Consider the following 16,770-nt stretch of genomic DNA (forward strand, 5'->3'; position numbering starts at 1 on the left):
GGGAAGCTGTGATGGATATTTTGAAACCTTGGCTCTGTGTGGTATGAAATTAGCAAATAGTGTGGAGTTGATTTTAGCTATTCTAGTCAAGCTGAAGGTGGTGGCTCAACCTCGGTGAAGGCCAGGCTCCTGCTCCTACTTCTGTGCACCTCAGTGAAGGCCACGTATTTGTTATTATTTCTCATTTGTGCCTTTGGTCAGGCACAAGTCTTCTTGGCTCCTGCGAAACAAGGTTTCCATTGACAGAGACACTGAGGTTTGCATGGGTCGGACACTGGAGGGATGTGGGTTTTCAGGCCCAGGGCTCTGTAGTGTGTGAAAATAGCTCAGCGTTCAAACTTTGTGGTCTGGGCGTAAAATAACACCAGCAATCGCCATAAAAGCCTGCATATATCAAAAACGCCACACAATATGCACCATGACATCTGTGATGCAGGATCCAGAGGGAGTGTGGTGAGGAAAAACTTTATGAAAACCTCAGATGACATCACCAATAACCATACCCCCTCCCAAAAGCACCCAAATACAAACATCAGCATTTATATTTAAATCATGGGTATTGAATTTAAAGGAAATTATGTATAGCATAGATATTTGCAGCCCTATATCTGAACCTTGTGGTATTCATAGGTGGTCCAAGAGAATGTGGTCATTATTGTAGTAATAAATGTATAAATAAATACATTTCAATCTTTCAATTGGATTGTCTCATAAAATTAAACCTTTGCTAGCAGCTCCAATGGCATTAGTAGGAAAATCATTGACACTGGAATGAGGAACTGTAGATCTAGAGCAAAGAGTGGATGGTGGGATTTTACGATTAACTAGTTATTTGTGGTGAGTCAGGGGCAGCTGGTTTCTATGGGGTAAAAAAGCATTACACTCCTTCTGTCAGGAGCACCCCGGGTCTCCATTGAGTGTGAAAAATACCATATCCAATTTTATTTCTAGAGCAACTAATGCAGCTTCAAAGTCTTATTTTAATAAGTAGGGGTATTAAAGCATGGATAAGGCATGTTGATTGAAGCATCATGCGGCAGTTGCTCTGTCAGAATCACTCCAGTGATAAATCCACTTGGGTTAAAGATGAGCGTTGTCTAAATTAAAACTTTTGAATCAACCTGCATCCTTCCTCCTGCAACCTGCAAACATCCCTTGCATTTGTTTTCCATAAGCACTGGGTATTTTTTATTTTTTTTGCTCAATTACTGCCATAAGACAGAAGCTCTTTTGCTAGTGCCTTCGGCTCAGCCCAGCAGGTAGTGTGATAAGTTGTTTGCCGACTGGAACTGTGATAATTGGCAGGACTGCAGGTTGAATTGAACCCAAGGCCTGTCTGGCAAGAATTTAAATTGCTCTGTGGTTTTCTGAATGGCTCTCTCAATATCTTGTGAAATCTGGAAAAATGCATTTCTATTGTTTAAACAACTTATCCTATGGGTTAAAACATGGTTCAGAAAGTCCAGTGGGCTTCGCTCTTGTTATATTTAATTGTATTTTTAGAGTGCTGGGCCATGTAACATTTATCAAAATTAGGTAAAGGGGCCACACTTTGCATATTCCTACATACTTTTAGTGCAGCAATGAATATACACAGAGGTGTAACAAATGTCCTATTTACCTCATTTTAAAACTTTTTAAAACCGGTCAATGGATTTGACGTAATGGACATTTCTTAAATTGTAAAATATTGACATAGTGGTTTTTGGTTATGTTCTTGAGCCATGGAACCAATATGGAAACTAATATATGTACTTTCTATTCATTTCACTAGAATTTATGACTATGACTTATTTGTGGTTGCAATAAGCAGGGTTTCATTGTTTTCTTTTGTTTTGTTCAGCTAATTTTATTTATGAAATAATATCTTTAATGTCCAAGAATACTAGAAAAAAAGCTTTCAAATTATGAAAGGTTGGCTTGACCCAGTGTGGGTTTTTCATTTCTCTCCCAACAAAAACAAATGCTTTTATTCGACCAGGCTTTTGATGGGTGGTGTTTTTCATTTTCTTCAATCTTGCCTTGCCATCAATGATCACTAGTGCTGCATTTGTGGTTGAATCATGTAATTAATTATCCCTGTGCTAGTCCTGTGACGCTTCGGTGAAAGACTGGAATATGTCTGTCGGCTTTGTGTTTCAGAGGGTTTCTGCTCTCCTGAGTGGGATGGCATTGCATGCTGGCCTGAGGGGTCACCTGGAAGGATGGTGTCCACAGCCTGTCCTGAGTATGTCTACGATTTTAACCACAGAGGTAAGTGCCAAATGAAGGAAACATGTAGGAACGAGTAAGTATCATGCATTAATAAGAAATGAGTTAAGAGTCTACAAAGGTGCAAGATAAATATTTTACACTGTCCTGTGACCTAAAAATTCAGTGAAATATGCACATCCGTTTTCATCTGAAGCCACTGAGAAATGAGATTAGATAGAGCCCCTGTCATATGGTCTCTTAAATCCAATCTGACGATGGAAAGAGGAGGGGGAAAAAATTCCCCCCAAATTCCCCACACATACTCCTGTTGTCCATCTATTGAAATCTCGATTCATGGAGTAACTACATTCCTCACATGATAACCATCCATTTGATAGATAGAATGGCATAACTGCATTGTGTCTGTGAGATTGTGGGCTCATTTGCCTAATGCACAGCGTTGTCATGCCCCATTATGCTCTTCAGACAATGGCTTTCGCTGTGCGGATCAGAGGTCACTCTCTTTCCTCTAGGACACGCATACCGGCGCTGTGACATGAACGGAAGCTGGGAGCTGGCCGCTAGCAACAACAAAACCTGGGCGAATTACAACGAGTGCGCCAAATTCCTCAGGCCTTACAATGAGAGTCAGGAGAGGGTAAGGTCCTGAACACATACACTTTCATTACTTCCACAACCTCTGCTAATCAGTTCTATAGATGCGTAATGAAGGAATTCCTTAATGCTTTTTACACTGCCAATGCAGTTTTGGCCATGTGCAAAAGCTAAATCCTCATTAGTTTGTCTTAAAAGCGGATTGAAAGAGAATTGCTGTTTAATTTAGTGTTTACTCTGCTGACAAGTGCTATTTATCTTCTGGTGTCATTGATGTGTCACCTGGTTTCTCTTATTATTAGTTTTGGTTTTTGGTTAGGGGGGTTGGGCAGACATGACTACACAAGAGCTATGGAAAGAACATTTTAATGTTCAAATGAGCAATGTCACCAGAATGTCCCCTCTGAAACTTCAGTTGAAAACCACAATGGCACCAGCCTGCCCACAGCCCTGGCTGTTTTTCCACAGGCTCACACACAGCATACACAGAGCAGACAGGAGCAACGAGGAGTAAAAATAATGTCTTTTCACATAAAATTATGCACATATATTAGTAGTGCATAAGAAGAATATTCTGAAAAAAATGCTATTTGTTTTTTAGAATTTTATTTTAAAAAGTTAAATTTTAATATATACGATATTGATTATATAAAAAGTGTTTTTATGATAATTAGTATTGACCTTGTCAAGCAAAAAGCCATTGTCTCAAAATATTTGAGTATTACAAATAAACACGTTCAACATCTTCAACACAAAGGTGTGCTTCTATAAAAATAAGCAATACATTTTTTTTTTAAATACAACAGATATGTGACAAGCACTCAGGTAAGTTTGTTTCCAATGATTTTAAGCACTCATTATGCTGCTACAGTTGAGGTTAATAGTCTATGTCAGATGTGTGAATGAATTTTTTCATTTACTTTAGATTTTATCTTAAATCCCTTATACCCAGCTCATTGATGAAACTTTTTTTAAATGAGCAGTCTTTTTTAGTTTTCCAAGCTCTCTATAATTTATCGTCTCCCATCTGCAATGCCAGATCCAACCAGAGTTTATTGGACGGAATATCTTTACATTTTGAGACTCTCATTCTGACACAGAATATTTTACGCTGATGTGTTCCCAAGAGTCGTGGCAACAGCTGATTAAAAATTCATGCGCACAAATGAAAACGTTTTATGGTGCTATGGCCACACACTACAGTGGCCCAGGCCGCACACTAAATGATAACAGGCCTCTGAGCTCCAGTTACATCAGCCTCCAGCCGGGCCCGTCCAATTCGCAGCATTGATCCAGCGAACGTTGCCGGTGCGGTCAGCACACACAATGTCCTCTGGCTGGCTGCTGCTTCAACGCTCCCCGCCCTGTTCTGGTCGGCCTCTGCGCTCAGCCCAAAATGTTTTTGTAAGAAACCCGTGGTTATTCAAGCTGCCTTGGTTGCCCGGTGTCTGTTCCCTACCATAACAAATGTTCACGTTCCTTGCGGAAATGCACAAAGAAGACCTGGGTTCCTTGTTCTAATGAAGTCTGTCATGAATTTGATCCATACTTTATGATCGTTTCCCCAGTTTTGAATACTGGGGGTTTCACGTAGGAAGTTGCCTTCCAAACCATGGCATGACTCTTATAGAAGTTATTTTTATCTTTTCTTCCACTCTTACACAAGAACCTCAAATAATTACTGGCCACTCTTGCAAAATTATAGCTTGTAAATGGAAAAACAATATAGTAATTGAAAGCAGATACATGATAATTCACATGAATTTCCCTCCACAGCCTGCTTGGTAAGATGTGACTAAAAAGACTAACAGATAATAGGCTCAAGCATGTTGTCTCTCTGACCAACAGGAGGTGTTCGATCGGCTCTATCTCATTTACACTGTGGGATACTCAATCTCGCTTGGGTCCCTCATGGTCGCCGTGGTCATCTTGGGGTATTTCCGGTAAGTAGTGACCTGCCTCGCTCTGCTGACTTCTCACTGCTGATTCTGTTCCTAGAAGAACGAAAGCAGTTTTAAATTCACTCCTCCAGGGAATCTTTACAAATTGAGATTAGCTGGATTAGTTCTGAAAAAATAAACTTTGAGTGCTGCTAAATTTCAGTTCTGGTAGGCATATGTTAGTTGGTTGTCATCCTTGCAATGTAAAATTTGATGAGGTTATGTAAATGCAGATGCATATCTGCATAGATCAGTTTCCCCAAGCAAATAAGAACAGAAAAACCAGAGGTCCGTCTGAAGACTTTACCTTTTTCCTCATGCACATTTGACTTTTGCAGGCCATGCCTGACTCTGACATTGGTGCCCTTGGGCAGCTCTCTAGTACATCCACCATCTTGTTGACATTTTCTCTTCCCTTTTGTCATTTCAGGGATGCACATGAACAGGCAGATCATTCTTATCTATTCCTCATTGTGTTTTTAGTTAAACCTGTTTAATCATCAATAAAGCGTGATGTGTGTGTGTGTGTGTGTGTGTGTGTGTGTGGTGGGTCAGGTGAATTCATTTTCAAAAGAAATGTCTTTGAAAAAAGAGGCTATGATCAGCGCCTTAGAAGATTATTCATAATAGGAATGTTTTAATTGAAGGAACCTCTGCTTTCTATATATTATCATTGTGAAGAGACAAGTTTCAGCGTGTAACAAGCCAGCCTCTGACCGTTTAATTATTTTTTAAATTTGGCAATGAAGCTGAGGAAACCCAGGAAGCCCACCGCAGGGAAATTAGTTTAATAAGGTCTCTGGTGGCCAAAGCCGCGTACCACCCCCCTCTCCCCTTTTTCCGACGGTCTTTCCAGGCCACTTTAGCCGTGCCCCGTGTTCAACATGTCAGCGTACCGGTCCTCGGGCGCACGCTCTTGCCGATGTTAGCGGCGGGCGCCGGGGGACTTTTGCACATTAGCGCCAGTGTTCCGAGAAGCCGTGGTGCGCCACGGCTCAGCTGCCCTCCGCGCTCCCTCCGATTCAATACTCCCCGAAGGAGCCATGGTCAAATAGCTGGGCAAACGAATGTGCTTCGGCAAAGAGGTTCCACATCAGCACCTCACCTGCCAGAAGGCTCTGTCCTGCCCCAAAACCGAGCGTATGCAGCCACTGATCGGAGCGGCTACTAGTTTACTCACAGGCGTGTGGCAGGAATGGACGTGTCCTCCTTTCATCACAGGAGCAGCTCACAGGAGCACCTCACAGCGTCGCTCCTCCAGACGTCTCAGGGGAGACTTCTGTTTATCATGGATTTATTTTACTGCTTAATTAGACAGTGTGTTTTTAAAATAAGCAATCGCCAACCCCAGAGAGAGGCCGGGGTTTATTCATTTAGAGGGTGACAAACATTAATGCTGTCGGCGCTGAGACACCCTGTCCCATGGGCCTTTCCGATTTAATAGGCTGCTCGCTTGCTGCGCAGGATCACTCAATATCTTGATCCTCCGATCAATATTTTTTACCCTCTAAATTACAATAATACAGCTAAAACACCTAAGCTCCAAACAATTACCATATGTTTGGATATGTGGGGGTAGAATTACAAATGGTATTAATGGCATTTCTTTAAATGTATAATAGGCGTTATGATTACCCCTGATCCTGGGACAGAGCCAGGAAAGTGAGTTGCTTAACCCTGTAAACGCTTTAGTATGGACCTCTGGTTTCAGACCAAAACAAACAAGCGGGTGGAGCAGCGGCCAACGGCAGCTTGTAGTCATTTTCGGGGGGTGGTGGACCTGCAGACGGCACCATGGTCTTGTGCTTATGGTCTTGATAGCTGGTGAGGGCCATTTGTGGAGGTTTTGGACTCGTGATAAGTGATCGCTCATAGAGATCAGCTGGGGAACGGATAGGCCCTGGATCTCTGCAGCACATGCTTGCAATTTTGTTTTTACAGCTCGCGCTCAGCCCTGCATTTCAATATTTGTGCTTTTCAAGCCCTTAAATCCAAAGAATGTGTTCAAGTCAGCGGGCCGCTCATCTGGCTTTAATTAGGATGCGTTTTGTTCATTTAAAAATGCCATTTGGAAAAGGGGGGTGCGGCCACACAACTGTTTTCTCTCAGATTTTAGCTACTTATAATTTCATCTCAGGAACCAAGCTGATACCCAGCTGAGCTGGATTTGTGGAAAGTTGTAATGAGAAACTTCCACACAGTGAATGGAGTGAGGCAGAAGTGAATTCATCTCTCACTTACCATGACATCTGTGTTAACCTCTGATGCCCCAGGGTGTGGGTCAGACATACCGCATACTTTTTATAACACTTTTTTTTATGCCTAGTTTGCCACTATTTTTTTTAAATAAAAGCACCAATAATCCCTCTGCATGTTAGGTTAGCTAGCGGGAATAATCCCAAAATGACTGCAATGGAGATGCAATGTCAGTGGACATGGGTTGTGAATAAGTCTGATTATAAAGACAGAAACCTCATAATGGAGGCAAAAATAGGAGCTTGAGCTCAGTGTTGCCAAATTGGGCAGTTTTGAATTAAGTGTTTATTTTACTTATTTTACATAAGCACATAAATATTTATCAGATCGTTTCAGTGTTTGTTTTGGCACATATGGATGATTATGGAGTGAAAAGGCAGGTATCTGGCAGCACTGTGACGTATTGAGAGAGGCAGGTTTAAATAAACCAGAATCAGGAGGTTGTTCCCATCAGAGCAGTCAGTCATCACCGTAGGCTCATTTTACTTTAAACTATAGAACATAATTAAATAACATCTCAAGGGTAATTACATGTTGAAAACAAGGCTCAATGCCTTAACCTTTGATAGATGCCTTATGTACAAGTATTTTTCCTTTTTGTGAAAAAAGTGAGAAGTCTTTTTCATTTATTTATTCAATCTATTGATTCACTTGTCTTTCTTTCTGTCCATATCATCAATTCAATTAACCTGTGACCTCTGGGGAAAATGTAACTAGCATTTTACATTTAGTAATTTTTAGCACCATTCAACTGAACCTGATTCCAGGTCTATCAAGCTTAAGAGGTTAATCTGCTCTTGATTAATTACGGCACTCTGCATCTTGAGGCACTCTTTGTTCTCTCGTCCCTGCTGTTTTGTCTTTTCTGCATCGCCAGCTTTCCACTACCCTCGTTCCTTTCTCTCCCCAGGCGACTGCACTGCACCAGGAACTACATCCACATGCACCTGTTTGTGTCCTTCATGCTGCGGGCCATCAGCATCTTCGTGAAGGATGTGGTGCTGTATTCGGGCACCGCTCTGGAGGAGATGGAGCGCACCAGTGCCAAGGACCTGAAGTCCATCACAGCTGCCCCACCGAGGAACAAGTCCCAGTTTGTAAGTTCAGCCTTAGCAGAACAATGACGGGACTGATTTGATCTCGCCACCGATGTCCCTGTATCCATTTTGTTTGTTTGTTTTGATCTCAGGTTGGATGCAAAGTTGCAGTGACCCTCTTCCTTTATTTCCTGGCTACTAATTACTACTGGATTCTCGTAGAGGGCCTCTACCTGCACAGCCTCATCTTTATGACCTTCTTCTCTGACAGAAAATATCTCTGGGGATTCACTCTTATTGGTTGGGGTATGTATTCCTTCTTGTGTGCATTCCAGCTCATTTTGTTCCCCACAGTCCCGCAGCAACAGTCCAATATCCGCCAGTCAATACTGTGAACATTAACGCTAGATGTTAACAAAGGGATAAGACTATGTTTAAGGAATTGGCATAATTGATTTATTTGTATAGCACCACTGGCCTGTCAATAACGTTTGCTTGATTGCGGCCAACAATCGAAACTTGGGTTTGACAGTTGTGGTGGTGGGTTCTGAGGCCCTACAGTTCCTGCATTGTACACACTGTGCGTGGTAGATGTGTATGCACAGCGCATACAATGTGGATGCTGTGTGTTGCCAGTTTTGCCTCCACACTTGTCAGAGGACTCTGCTGCCACATTACAGGTTGATGAGTCCTCTCTATTGTAGAGTCACCGTCATGGCTTTAAGTGAACTCTACCATACAGGAAGTGCTAGCCTATGTAGGAATGTTTTGTTTGCCGTGTAATCCGTGACCTTCCCACTCTGTGTTTCAGGGGTCCCTGCCATGTTTGTGACTGTGTGGGCAAGTGTTAGAGCCACTCTGGCTGACACAGAGTAAGTAACGTGACCATTATGATGGATTTACAGTTGAAATTATACTGGGAGTACAAAAATCAATATTATAGGAAAGCAGTATGAGGTGGAATATACATTATGGTCCACAAACTTTTGGTCCATAAATATTCAAATGCAAATTGAAGCTGAATGTCTGCATTTAAATCACCTTGTTCATTACTTTTCAAATGTGGTGGGGTGTGGAGCCCAATTTTGATGTCCCAATTTTATGGACCTGACTTTATATTCCACATTTTCATAATATGAAAACGTATATTCACTATATTCCTGCTTTTTCATAATATTGTTTTTGCATTCACAGTATAAAAAGTTCAACTGTGCATCCATCATATCAACCTGACTGTAAAAATATCAGCCGTTCAAGTCTAATGTTAGCAGTTGGTTGCTTAGATGTATTAAGTTGGTTATTAAACCTAAGAATTCAATTAATACATGTAGAGTATCATATTATTTTATAGGATCTCTGACAAATATATAGGGAGATAAAGCACATTTTGAATGTCCCGGTTGGAATATGAGATTAATGTGTGACTCTCTTTTAATAAACTAGGCTAAAAAGCCAAAGAGTGTTACAGAAATGTTGTTGTTGTTAGATAGCAAGTGCATGTTGGTTTCTGGCACAAAGCTGTGAGTAACAGTTCGTTCATGCCCTGCTAGTTATGAGGTGCTGGATTGGAGTTTTTTTTTTTCCAGCACATTCTACACATGCTGGATTTGCCCCATCTGTGTCACACAGGGATGTTTCAACACATAGCACATGCCCATATGCATAAGTGAGTCTTGGCCATCTATGACCCTGTCAGTTATTCACCAGTGGACCAGACCTCATTGACTGGCTCATTGTGTTTCAAATATCCCACATATGCCAGGTGCCACTTTAACAAGACTATCATTGATATTCACTTCACCTGTCATAAAATTATGGTTTATCGGTGTGTATATGAATATATAACATGTATATATCAATACACTTTGGTGCATCTGATTTTAATGTCTTTTGTAGTGGCTGGAATTGAAAGGTAATTTATCTCTGTTGACCGACCTAAGTATTTCATGAAAAACCCTGGAGCTCTGGGCTGGTTCTATATATGTGAGGGCTGACAGAAATGTGAAGGGGGTACATTGTTGTGACAGAGGCTGGAAATGGGATAGGTGGGGGTGCTCTGGATAACTGTTTTTGCCATGTAATTGGATTGCACTTTGTCTGGTCTCTACCTGTCCAACTTGGGTGTCCCACCTGAAGGCTGAGCTTCAGCTGTTTTAGCTCTTATGGTCACTGAGGCTCACATTGGTGCCACAGGCTCAAGGATCAAGGATCAAGGAAGAATCAATTCTCTTCCAGACTGAAACTGGGAGAAGAACAATGGACTAGTCCCCCACTGACTATACAAATATAGATATATTTTTAGTTTTCACAAGTTGCTATGATTTTGACGACAGAGATTTGCTGCTTCTTCAAAGCCTCCAGCTGCCTACTAGTGTGAACCTACAAGAGTGAAAAGAAATGTGCAGCGAATTGAGCGGGTTTAAAACATAATTGCCATAGCTTCCGCATCACCTGACGACAGTGGCTGAGAATTACAAATCAAATGAACATTTTAATAAAAATGTAATAAAACAAATTTACAAGATGCAACACACTTTAACTAATCACCAAAACTACTTTACAAGCAGCAAATCATACGAAAAGGATAGGTACTATAGACTAGACTTTGCTGACCACTCATTTATCGCACAAGCTTGACCTGACCCGACCAAAACCAAGCCCGACTAAAATAATAGAAATTGAGCCAAACCCTACCCAACCCAAAACTACAGCTCTACTACCTACTGAGAAACCTGAAACTGGGTTGTTTGTATACTAATGCTTGATTTGGATGATTGAATGTTTAGCTGGGTGAGGGAAAATGGGGGATCTCTGCACACAAACACAGCACGGAGGGAAGGAGTGAACAAGAGGTGAAACCCAACATCTCATCTCCTTTTCCAGTGGATTTCTCAGCTACTGTAGTAAATCTTATCCATTTTCAGTTTGAGGGTAATTTATTATTTTCTCAACTTCTTAAAGTTTGATTTAAGGGGGCAGGCATAGAACCGGACCCACTGAATCTGAAATTGACACTGAGAAATGGAGTAAACTGAGAAATGGAGAGGAAGAAAGAGGAAGATGAAAGGAAATAAAAAAGAAGGAAATCTTATTTTTATTTAAAACCCCGACATGCTTCTCCTACAGTTACCTAAATGCACCTTAAAATACGATCACCTTTTGGTTTTGGCAGGTGTTGGGATCTCAGCGCAGGTAATTTGAAGTGGATATTCCAGATTCCGATCCTAACAGCAATTGTGGTGAGAAATGTTTAATATTTGTTGTCCCCATATCATTGTTTTATTGTTGCATAACTCACATTCAATTACCTTTTTGTATCTCCTGTTGTAGGTGAATTTTTTGCTGTTCTTGAACATCATTAGAGTTTTGGCAACAAAACTAAGAGAAACAAATGCTGGCAGATGTGACGCCAGACAGCAGTATAGGTAAGAGAGCTGGGTAAAGCTCTTTTTTTATTTCTTTTGTTTTGCTCATTAAGTACTCTTAATGAGCTGTAAATAATATTGATTCTCATAATGGTTTTTGTGCTGTATAAGAAGAAAATGCTCTGCTAAACCTGTCTTCTTCATTCCTGTTTCCACCTCAGAAAGCTGCTGAAGTCCACGCTGGTGCTCATGCCACTGTTTGGCGTTCACTACATTGTGTTCATGGCGATGCCGTACACCGAGGTGTCTGGTGTGCCCTGGCAGATACAGATGCATTATGAGATGCTCTTTAATTCCTTCCAGGTACACAGGAAATGACACTTTACATATAACATGTAGTTGCTGCATTACCAAATTATGATTAATACAAAAAGAAAAAAACTGAAAATCATTTTGTGTCTTTTCCCACTTTTGCAGGGATTCTTTGTTGCAATTATATATTGTTTCTGCAATGGAGAGGTAAGCACATGTGTGACATTTTTTATCCCTGGTGTTTTTTCTGTAGTGTTAGTTGTTCAGGTTACCATTATGAGAATATGCATGAATATTATAGTAAAAATTAAGCCCAGCCAATGCTTGTGTAAAGCTAGTGTACCTTTTGGGCATCGTTTTATACCACACCAATTACTAAGAGACAGGAGGTAGACAGAATTGTAGTGACAATTCCCCCCACATTTCTGTTATGTAAATTGTGAGCAATATCAAATCAGAGAAAGATAATGCCACAAGAAAAAAAATCTCAGTATCTGTAAAATCCCAGTGTCAGTTGAAATATTGAAACATAAATCTGTCATGACATGACTTGACTTGTATTATTATAAGAACTTGATGAAGTATGGATTCACAGTATGTGAAAGACAACCAACACAGCTAAACAAATCTATCATTTACTGTCTTCTGTCACAAATTTACTGTCTTCTGTCAAAAAATCCTGCTTTTGCAGGGGCGCTTTCTGCACATGAAATGATAAACCTGTATTTCATTTGTTTGAGCGGAGCCCTATGGATTAAGAGAATAGTGCATTCTTGAAGTTTTGATTTTATGAAGTTCAGAAACCCCTTATCTAGTTAAGACTGTGCTCAGTTTGTTGTTCTATGGTGACCAGGGGTTCAGAAGAGCGGGAGTGGGTCCCCAGCACCAGGAATCATCTTTCTATTCATAAAGACATTACCTAAATTATTCCTACTGCCCTCAGTATAATTAGATGTATTTGCTTAAGAAGAGTATTGGAGGAGAGAACAGATTATCTTCATTCTGAATCATCAAGCATGATATATATTCAGAACATAAAATATTCTGTAAATGTTTTTGTTTTTAAAAGGTCCAAGCTGAAATCAAAAAGTCATGGAGCAGGAGGACACTTGCCTTGGACTTCAAGAGGAAAGCCCGTAGTGGCAGTAACACATACAGTTACGGACCCATGGTGTCTCACACCAGCATCACAAATGTGACAGCCCGGGGGCCGCTGGCTCAGCACCTCACCACACGTCTGGGCCCGGTGACAATCAATGGCCACCGGAACCTCCCGGGCTACGTCAAAAATGGCTCGGTCTCCGAGAACTCCATCCCGTCCTCTGGACACGAGCTGCATATTCCAGAGGAGGAGCCATCTGTTGGCCTGCGGTCAGCACACGAGGACAAACCCTCACCTGTGGTGGAGGAGGAGCGGGAGACAGTCATGTGACCCATTGCCAACACCTGACACACTGTGTTTGTTTTGACTCAAGAACTGAGGGATACAATTTTTTTTACATCATTGAGATGACATCTGTCAGTGTGTGTCACAAATATCTTTTGGGGATGAAGGAACAAAGGTTGAAATGTTATCAGGTGGGACGTCATGACTGCCACCCTGTCTGGACCAGTGGAGGTCAACGACTCATTCAAACTATGAAGGTTGCAGATCAATAATCCCTCTGATTCTGATTACTACTAAAACTTTATCCAGATGGTATTTCTACATCTGGGGGTGATGAGGACATGAGTGAAGACAATGGTGTCACAATTATGTCACATTTGATATGTAAATATCATACTGGTGAGTGTAAATTTGAAAACCAAATCAAAATATTGCACTTCTTTCCTGTTTAGATGATTCTTTTTCTTGTGTTGTGTTTTTTGTACAATTGGTTTTTGACATTGGGTTTTGTGGTTTAGATTTTTTTTCCTCTGCATAGCTTGAGGAGGACATCACTGTAGTCAGATAAAAAATATTAAACAATGAAGACTAAATCCAATCACAGAACCATGATTAATTAACTATTCCATCCAATAAAAGGGCCCTCATACCAACCCAAAGCTGACGAAAGCGCCCCCGTTTCCAAACACGAATGTGAATGATATTTACATTATTCAAATGTGACATGACTGTGATGCTAAACTGACCACAGACGTGCCCTTCAGTAGGAATCTGCAGTCAGCTTTTTCCCAAAAAGCTTTTATCAAAAAGTCCAATATTCTTAGTTCTGTAGATTAAACCAAGAGTGGTGTTGATTTTTTGGCATGTTGCCCTGCTTTAAGCTGTCAGTGTTTCCTGTTCAATGGTTCAATGCGTCACGCCTCATCATCTTCTGCTCTGAATGCATAGAACATCCCAGTAAGGGAAACTGCTCATCATGGTGCGTTATGATCCACAGCAGGACAATGTAAAGATTATGGCCAGTGTTCCATGAATGAGGATGAGCATCAGTGTGCATTTTGCCATTAGGGTACAAACAGAAGCAGTATTATTTATTTATAAAAGAGTTTGATGTCAGTGTTATGGAAATGTATTAAGCATTTTTGTTCCACATACAAATCTGGAACACTTTCATTGTTAAAATGTGTTATCATTTTAATCATCTTCAAGTCCACCAGGGTTTGTTCCAAATATTGTAGCTTATGGGCTGTATTTCATCATAATCATATAAGATGTAGCTCATGGTCCTGTTTGCTAATGTCCATTTTGTAATCTTCAAAATACTTGAATAAAGTGCTGATAATCTGCATGGTTGGTTTAGTGGTAGGTGTGGTCCTGAGATGTCTACATCATTAGTGATGATTGCTGACGTTCCCTGTGTACAAGGGGTAGTAGGGCTGTAGAGAACTGAAGGAAACAGAAGAGAAGGGAAGGTAGCTGGGCATCTTTTGCATTGACAAAATGAGGATGTAGGGTTCAAGAGAGCAGTCAATCATGCATACAAGCTCCTCCCTTCTTAAACTAAATGTTAATAAACAATTTGTAAATGGCTGTAAATTGAGAAGATTGAAACTCTGTGATATTATTGAACATACCATCAGCTACATCTTTAATAGTGAGAGGAAAATACAGCCCTAAATCAACCTAGAGAGAGATGCTTTCAGGCAGATTTTTCCTGTTACGTTAAAGGTCCCCATCATGAAAATTTCACATTAATATGAGTTTCCCTAGCCTGTCTATGGTCCTGCAGTGGCTAGAAATGTAAAGAGTGCTTTGGCCGTTCTGCCTCACCGTTCAGAGAGCAGCAACTCAGATGGCCGGATGTGGAATTTGGCGCCTTATGTCGTCATAAAAGGTAAATTTGTGTTGTGATTGGATGTAAAAATGTATTTTTTTTAGTTTTGCTGTGAGACTCTGAAGAAAACAATGGTTTGATTAAATTTTTTTGGAAAAGCGGAAACACAAATTCCTGTCTGTGCCAAACACTGTGGTTAGTGAATGGTGTTCTGCGAATGCCCCTCAACTTTTATTGGCCACTCTCCTCCTCATGCTGCCTCTCTTCTCATTTGCATTTAAAGCTACAGACACTAAAATGGCGCATCCTGGGGAAATCTCATTGTGGGACTGGCTAAAATTTCAGAAAGAGACTTCAGATACTATTAGGATACCACTAAGACCAATATAAAAGCAAAAAAAATTATGTCAGGGGACCTTTAATTTTTGTCCTTAAACTGGTTGAGTAGCTCTTAGGAGGCCATCTCTCTATTCCAACTATTCCAACAATTTCATTCCCAAAGTAGGACCATTATTGCAAAAAAAGATTCTCATTAAAGGTTGTTATAGACTTTCCTACACGGTCCTATGGTATGCTGCTTCTCATATAAAATTATGTATAAATATATGCTATATATGTACACACAAAAGTCACAATGTTTACAGAGACCTCCATGTACTCATGAGCTAAATGAACATTGCTATCATGAACATTATGTAATGTGATGTAACTATGACGGACATTATTTTGAGTTCATATCAGGGATTTGGAGACACGGGGGGACATACATGTCTCCATCACATTCCACTTCTGTGGCAATTACGTGCCAATTACCTAACAGCCCCTTGTTCTGTCCACTGATTCTGGTCTTTACACATCCTCAGCATTTTTTGAAAGTTCTCTTTGACCTTACAAATATTTTTTTTCTCCATTAGAAAAATGTGTAGATGCTTGTGGGAGTATGGCACAGTACTTGTTGCAATGCGCTCTTCCATCTCATCTATATGTTGTCATCCCAAAATGTCCATACCGGAAAATCGAAGAGCACGAGAATTTAGATAATGGTCTTCACATTCAGGAAGCATGAGGCCTCTGTTGCTCGTCCTCGAAAGCTGTTGTTGAAGCTTGCCTCATCTCCAGTCCTGTACGTCGTTACGCAGTAATGTGAACCAACATCTCTGGCCAGACTACAGAAATTCCTCATGGATGCTCAATGAAGTCTGATGAAGTTTATATCAGCATTTTGCCATAAGTTTGGCAAATTAAACAGTTTCATTTCTTACCAGTTGAAGTGTCTGATGGGAAAAAAACCACATATACACATAACACAAGATTTTATGATCTTTTGCAAATTTTGTGAAGGATCTTCATATGTGAAAGCTGTCATAATAGCGTCTGATATCTATTGTTCATGTCATCGTTGTTAACTTGGTTTTTATAAGAACATATTGCAGTATTTAGTGTCAATCATTGTATTGTGAATATGGAAATAAAATAATGCTCAGAATTGAATGCGCCTTCTTTTCGTGGATCAAAGTGGATGTATTGACCATTCATTTCAGATTCAGTGAATGGGTCACTTAAGACAACAGTGTGCTTTTGGACTACGTTGACTAGGGTTTATACTGCAGAGCATTTTTTCCAAATCTCCCAAGGGCTACAAATCTCCCAAGGACTACAATGGCTCCAGAGTTAGAAACTCTTACTGTGGATTGAGAAATGGTTGCACCTCACCTATAACTGTACTAGACGGAAACCTTGAGTTGAAAACAGATCTTGTGTTTCCTCAAATAAGAACGCTATAAGGCAGGGGTGCTTATGTCACTGACCTGTGAAAGTTCTCCATCATTAT

At 40.5% G+C, this 16,770-nt stretch overlaps 1 protein-coding gene across 1 annotated transcript in view; it reads left to right on the forward strand.

The window, feature by feature from the left end:
• The window catches only part of pth1r (parathyroid hormone 1 receptor), a 43,499-nt gene extending 27,069 nt beyond the window's left edge, over nt 1-16,430 (forward strand). Inside the window, exons 4-14 of the mRNA XM_028977848.1 lie at nt 2,143-2,253; nt 2,727-2,851; nt 4,657-4,751; nt 7,915-8,101; nt 8,194-8,347; nt 8,853-8,913; nt 11,214-11,280; nt 11,372-11,466; nt 11,628-11,769; nt 11,884-11,925; nt 12,788-16,430. Coding sequence (XP_028833681.1) covers nt 2,143-2,253; nt 2,727-2,851; nt 4,657-4,751; nt 7,915-8,101; nt 8,194-8,347; nt 8,853-8,913; nt 11,214-11,280; nt 11,372-11,466; nt 11,628-11,769; nt 11,884-11,925; nt 12,788-13,150 — 1,442 coding nt within the window. The 3' untranslated portion in view covers nt 13,151-16,430. The remainder of the gene's footprint in view (nt 1-2,142; nt 2,254-2,726; nt 2,852-4,656; nt 4,752-7,914; nt 8,102-8,193; nt 8,348-8,852; nt 8,914-11,213; nt 11,281-11,371; nt 11,467-11,627; nt 11,770-11,883; nt 11,926-12,787) is intronic.
• Nucleotides 16,431-16,770: the final 340 nt, after the last annotated feature.

This window comes from Denticeps clupeoides, chromosome 4 (assembly GCF_900700375.1).
Source record: "Denticeps clupeoides chromosome 4, fDenClu1.1, whole genome shotgun sequence".
NCBI classification, from domain to species: domain Eukaryota; kingdom Metazoa; phylum Chordata; class Actinopteri; order Clupeiformes; family Denticipitidae; genus Denticeps; species Denticeps clupeoides.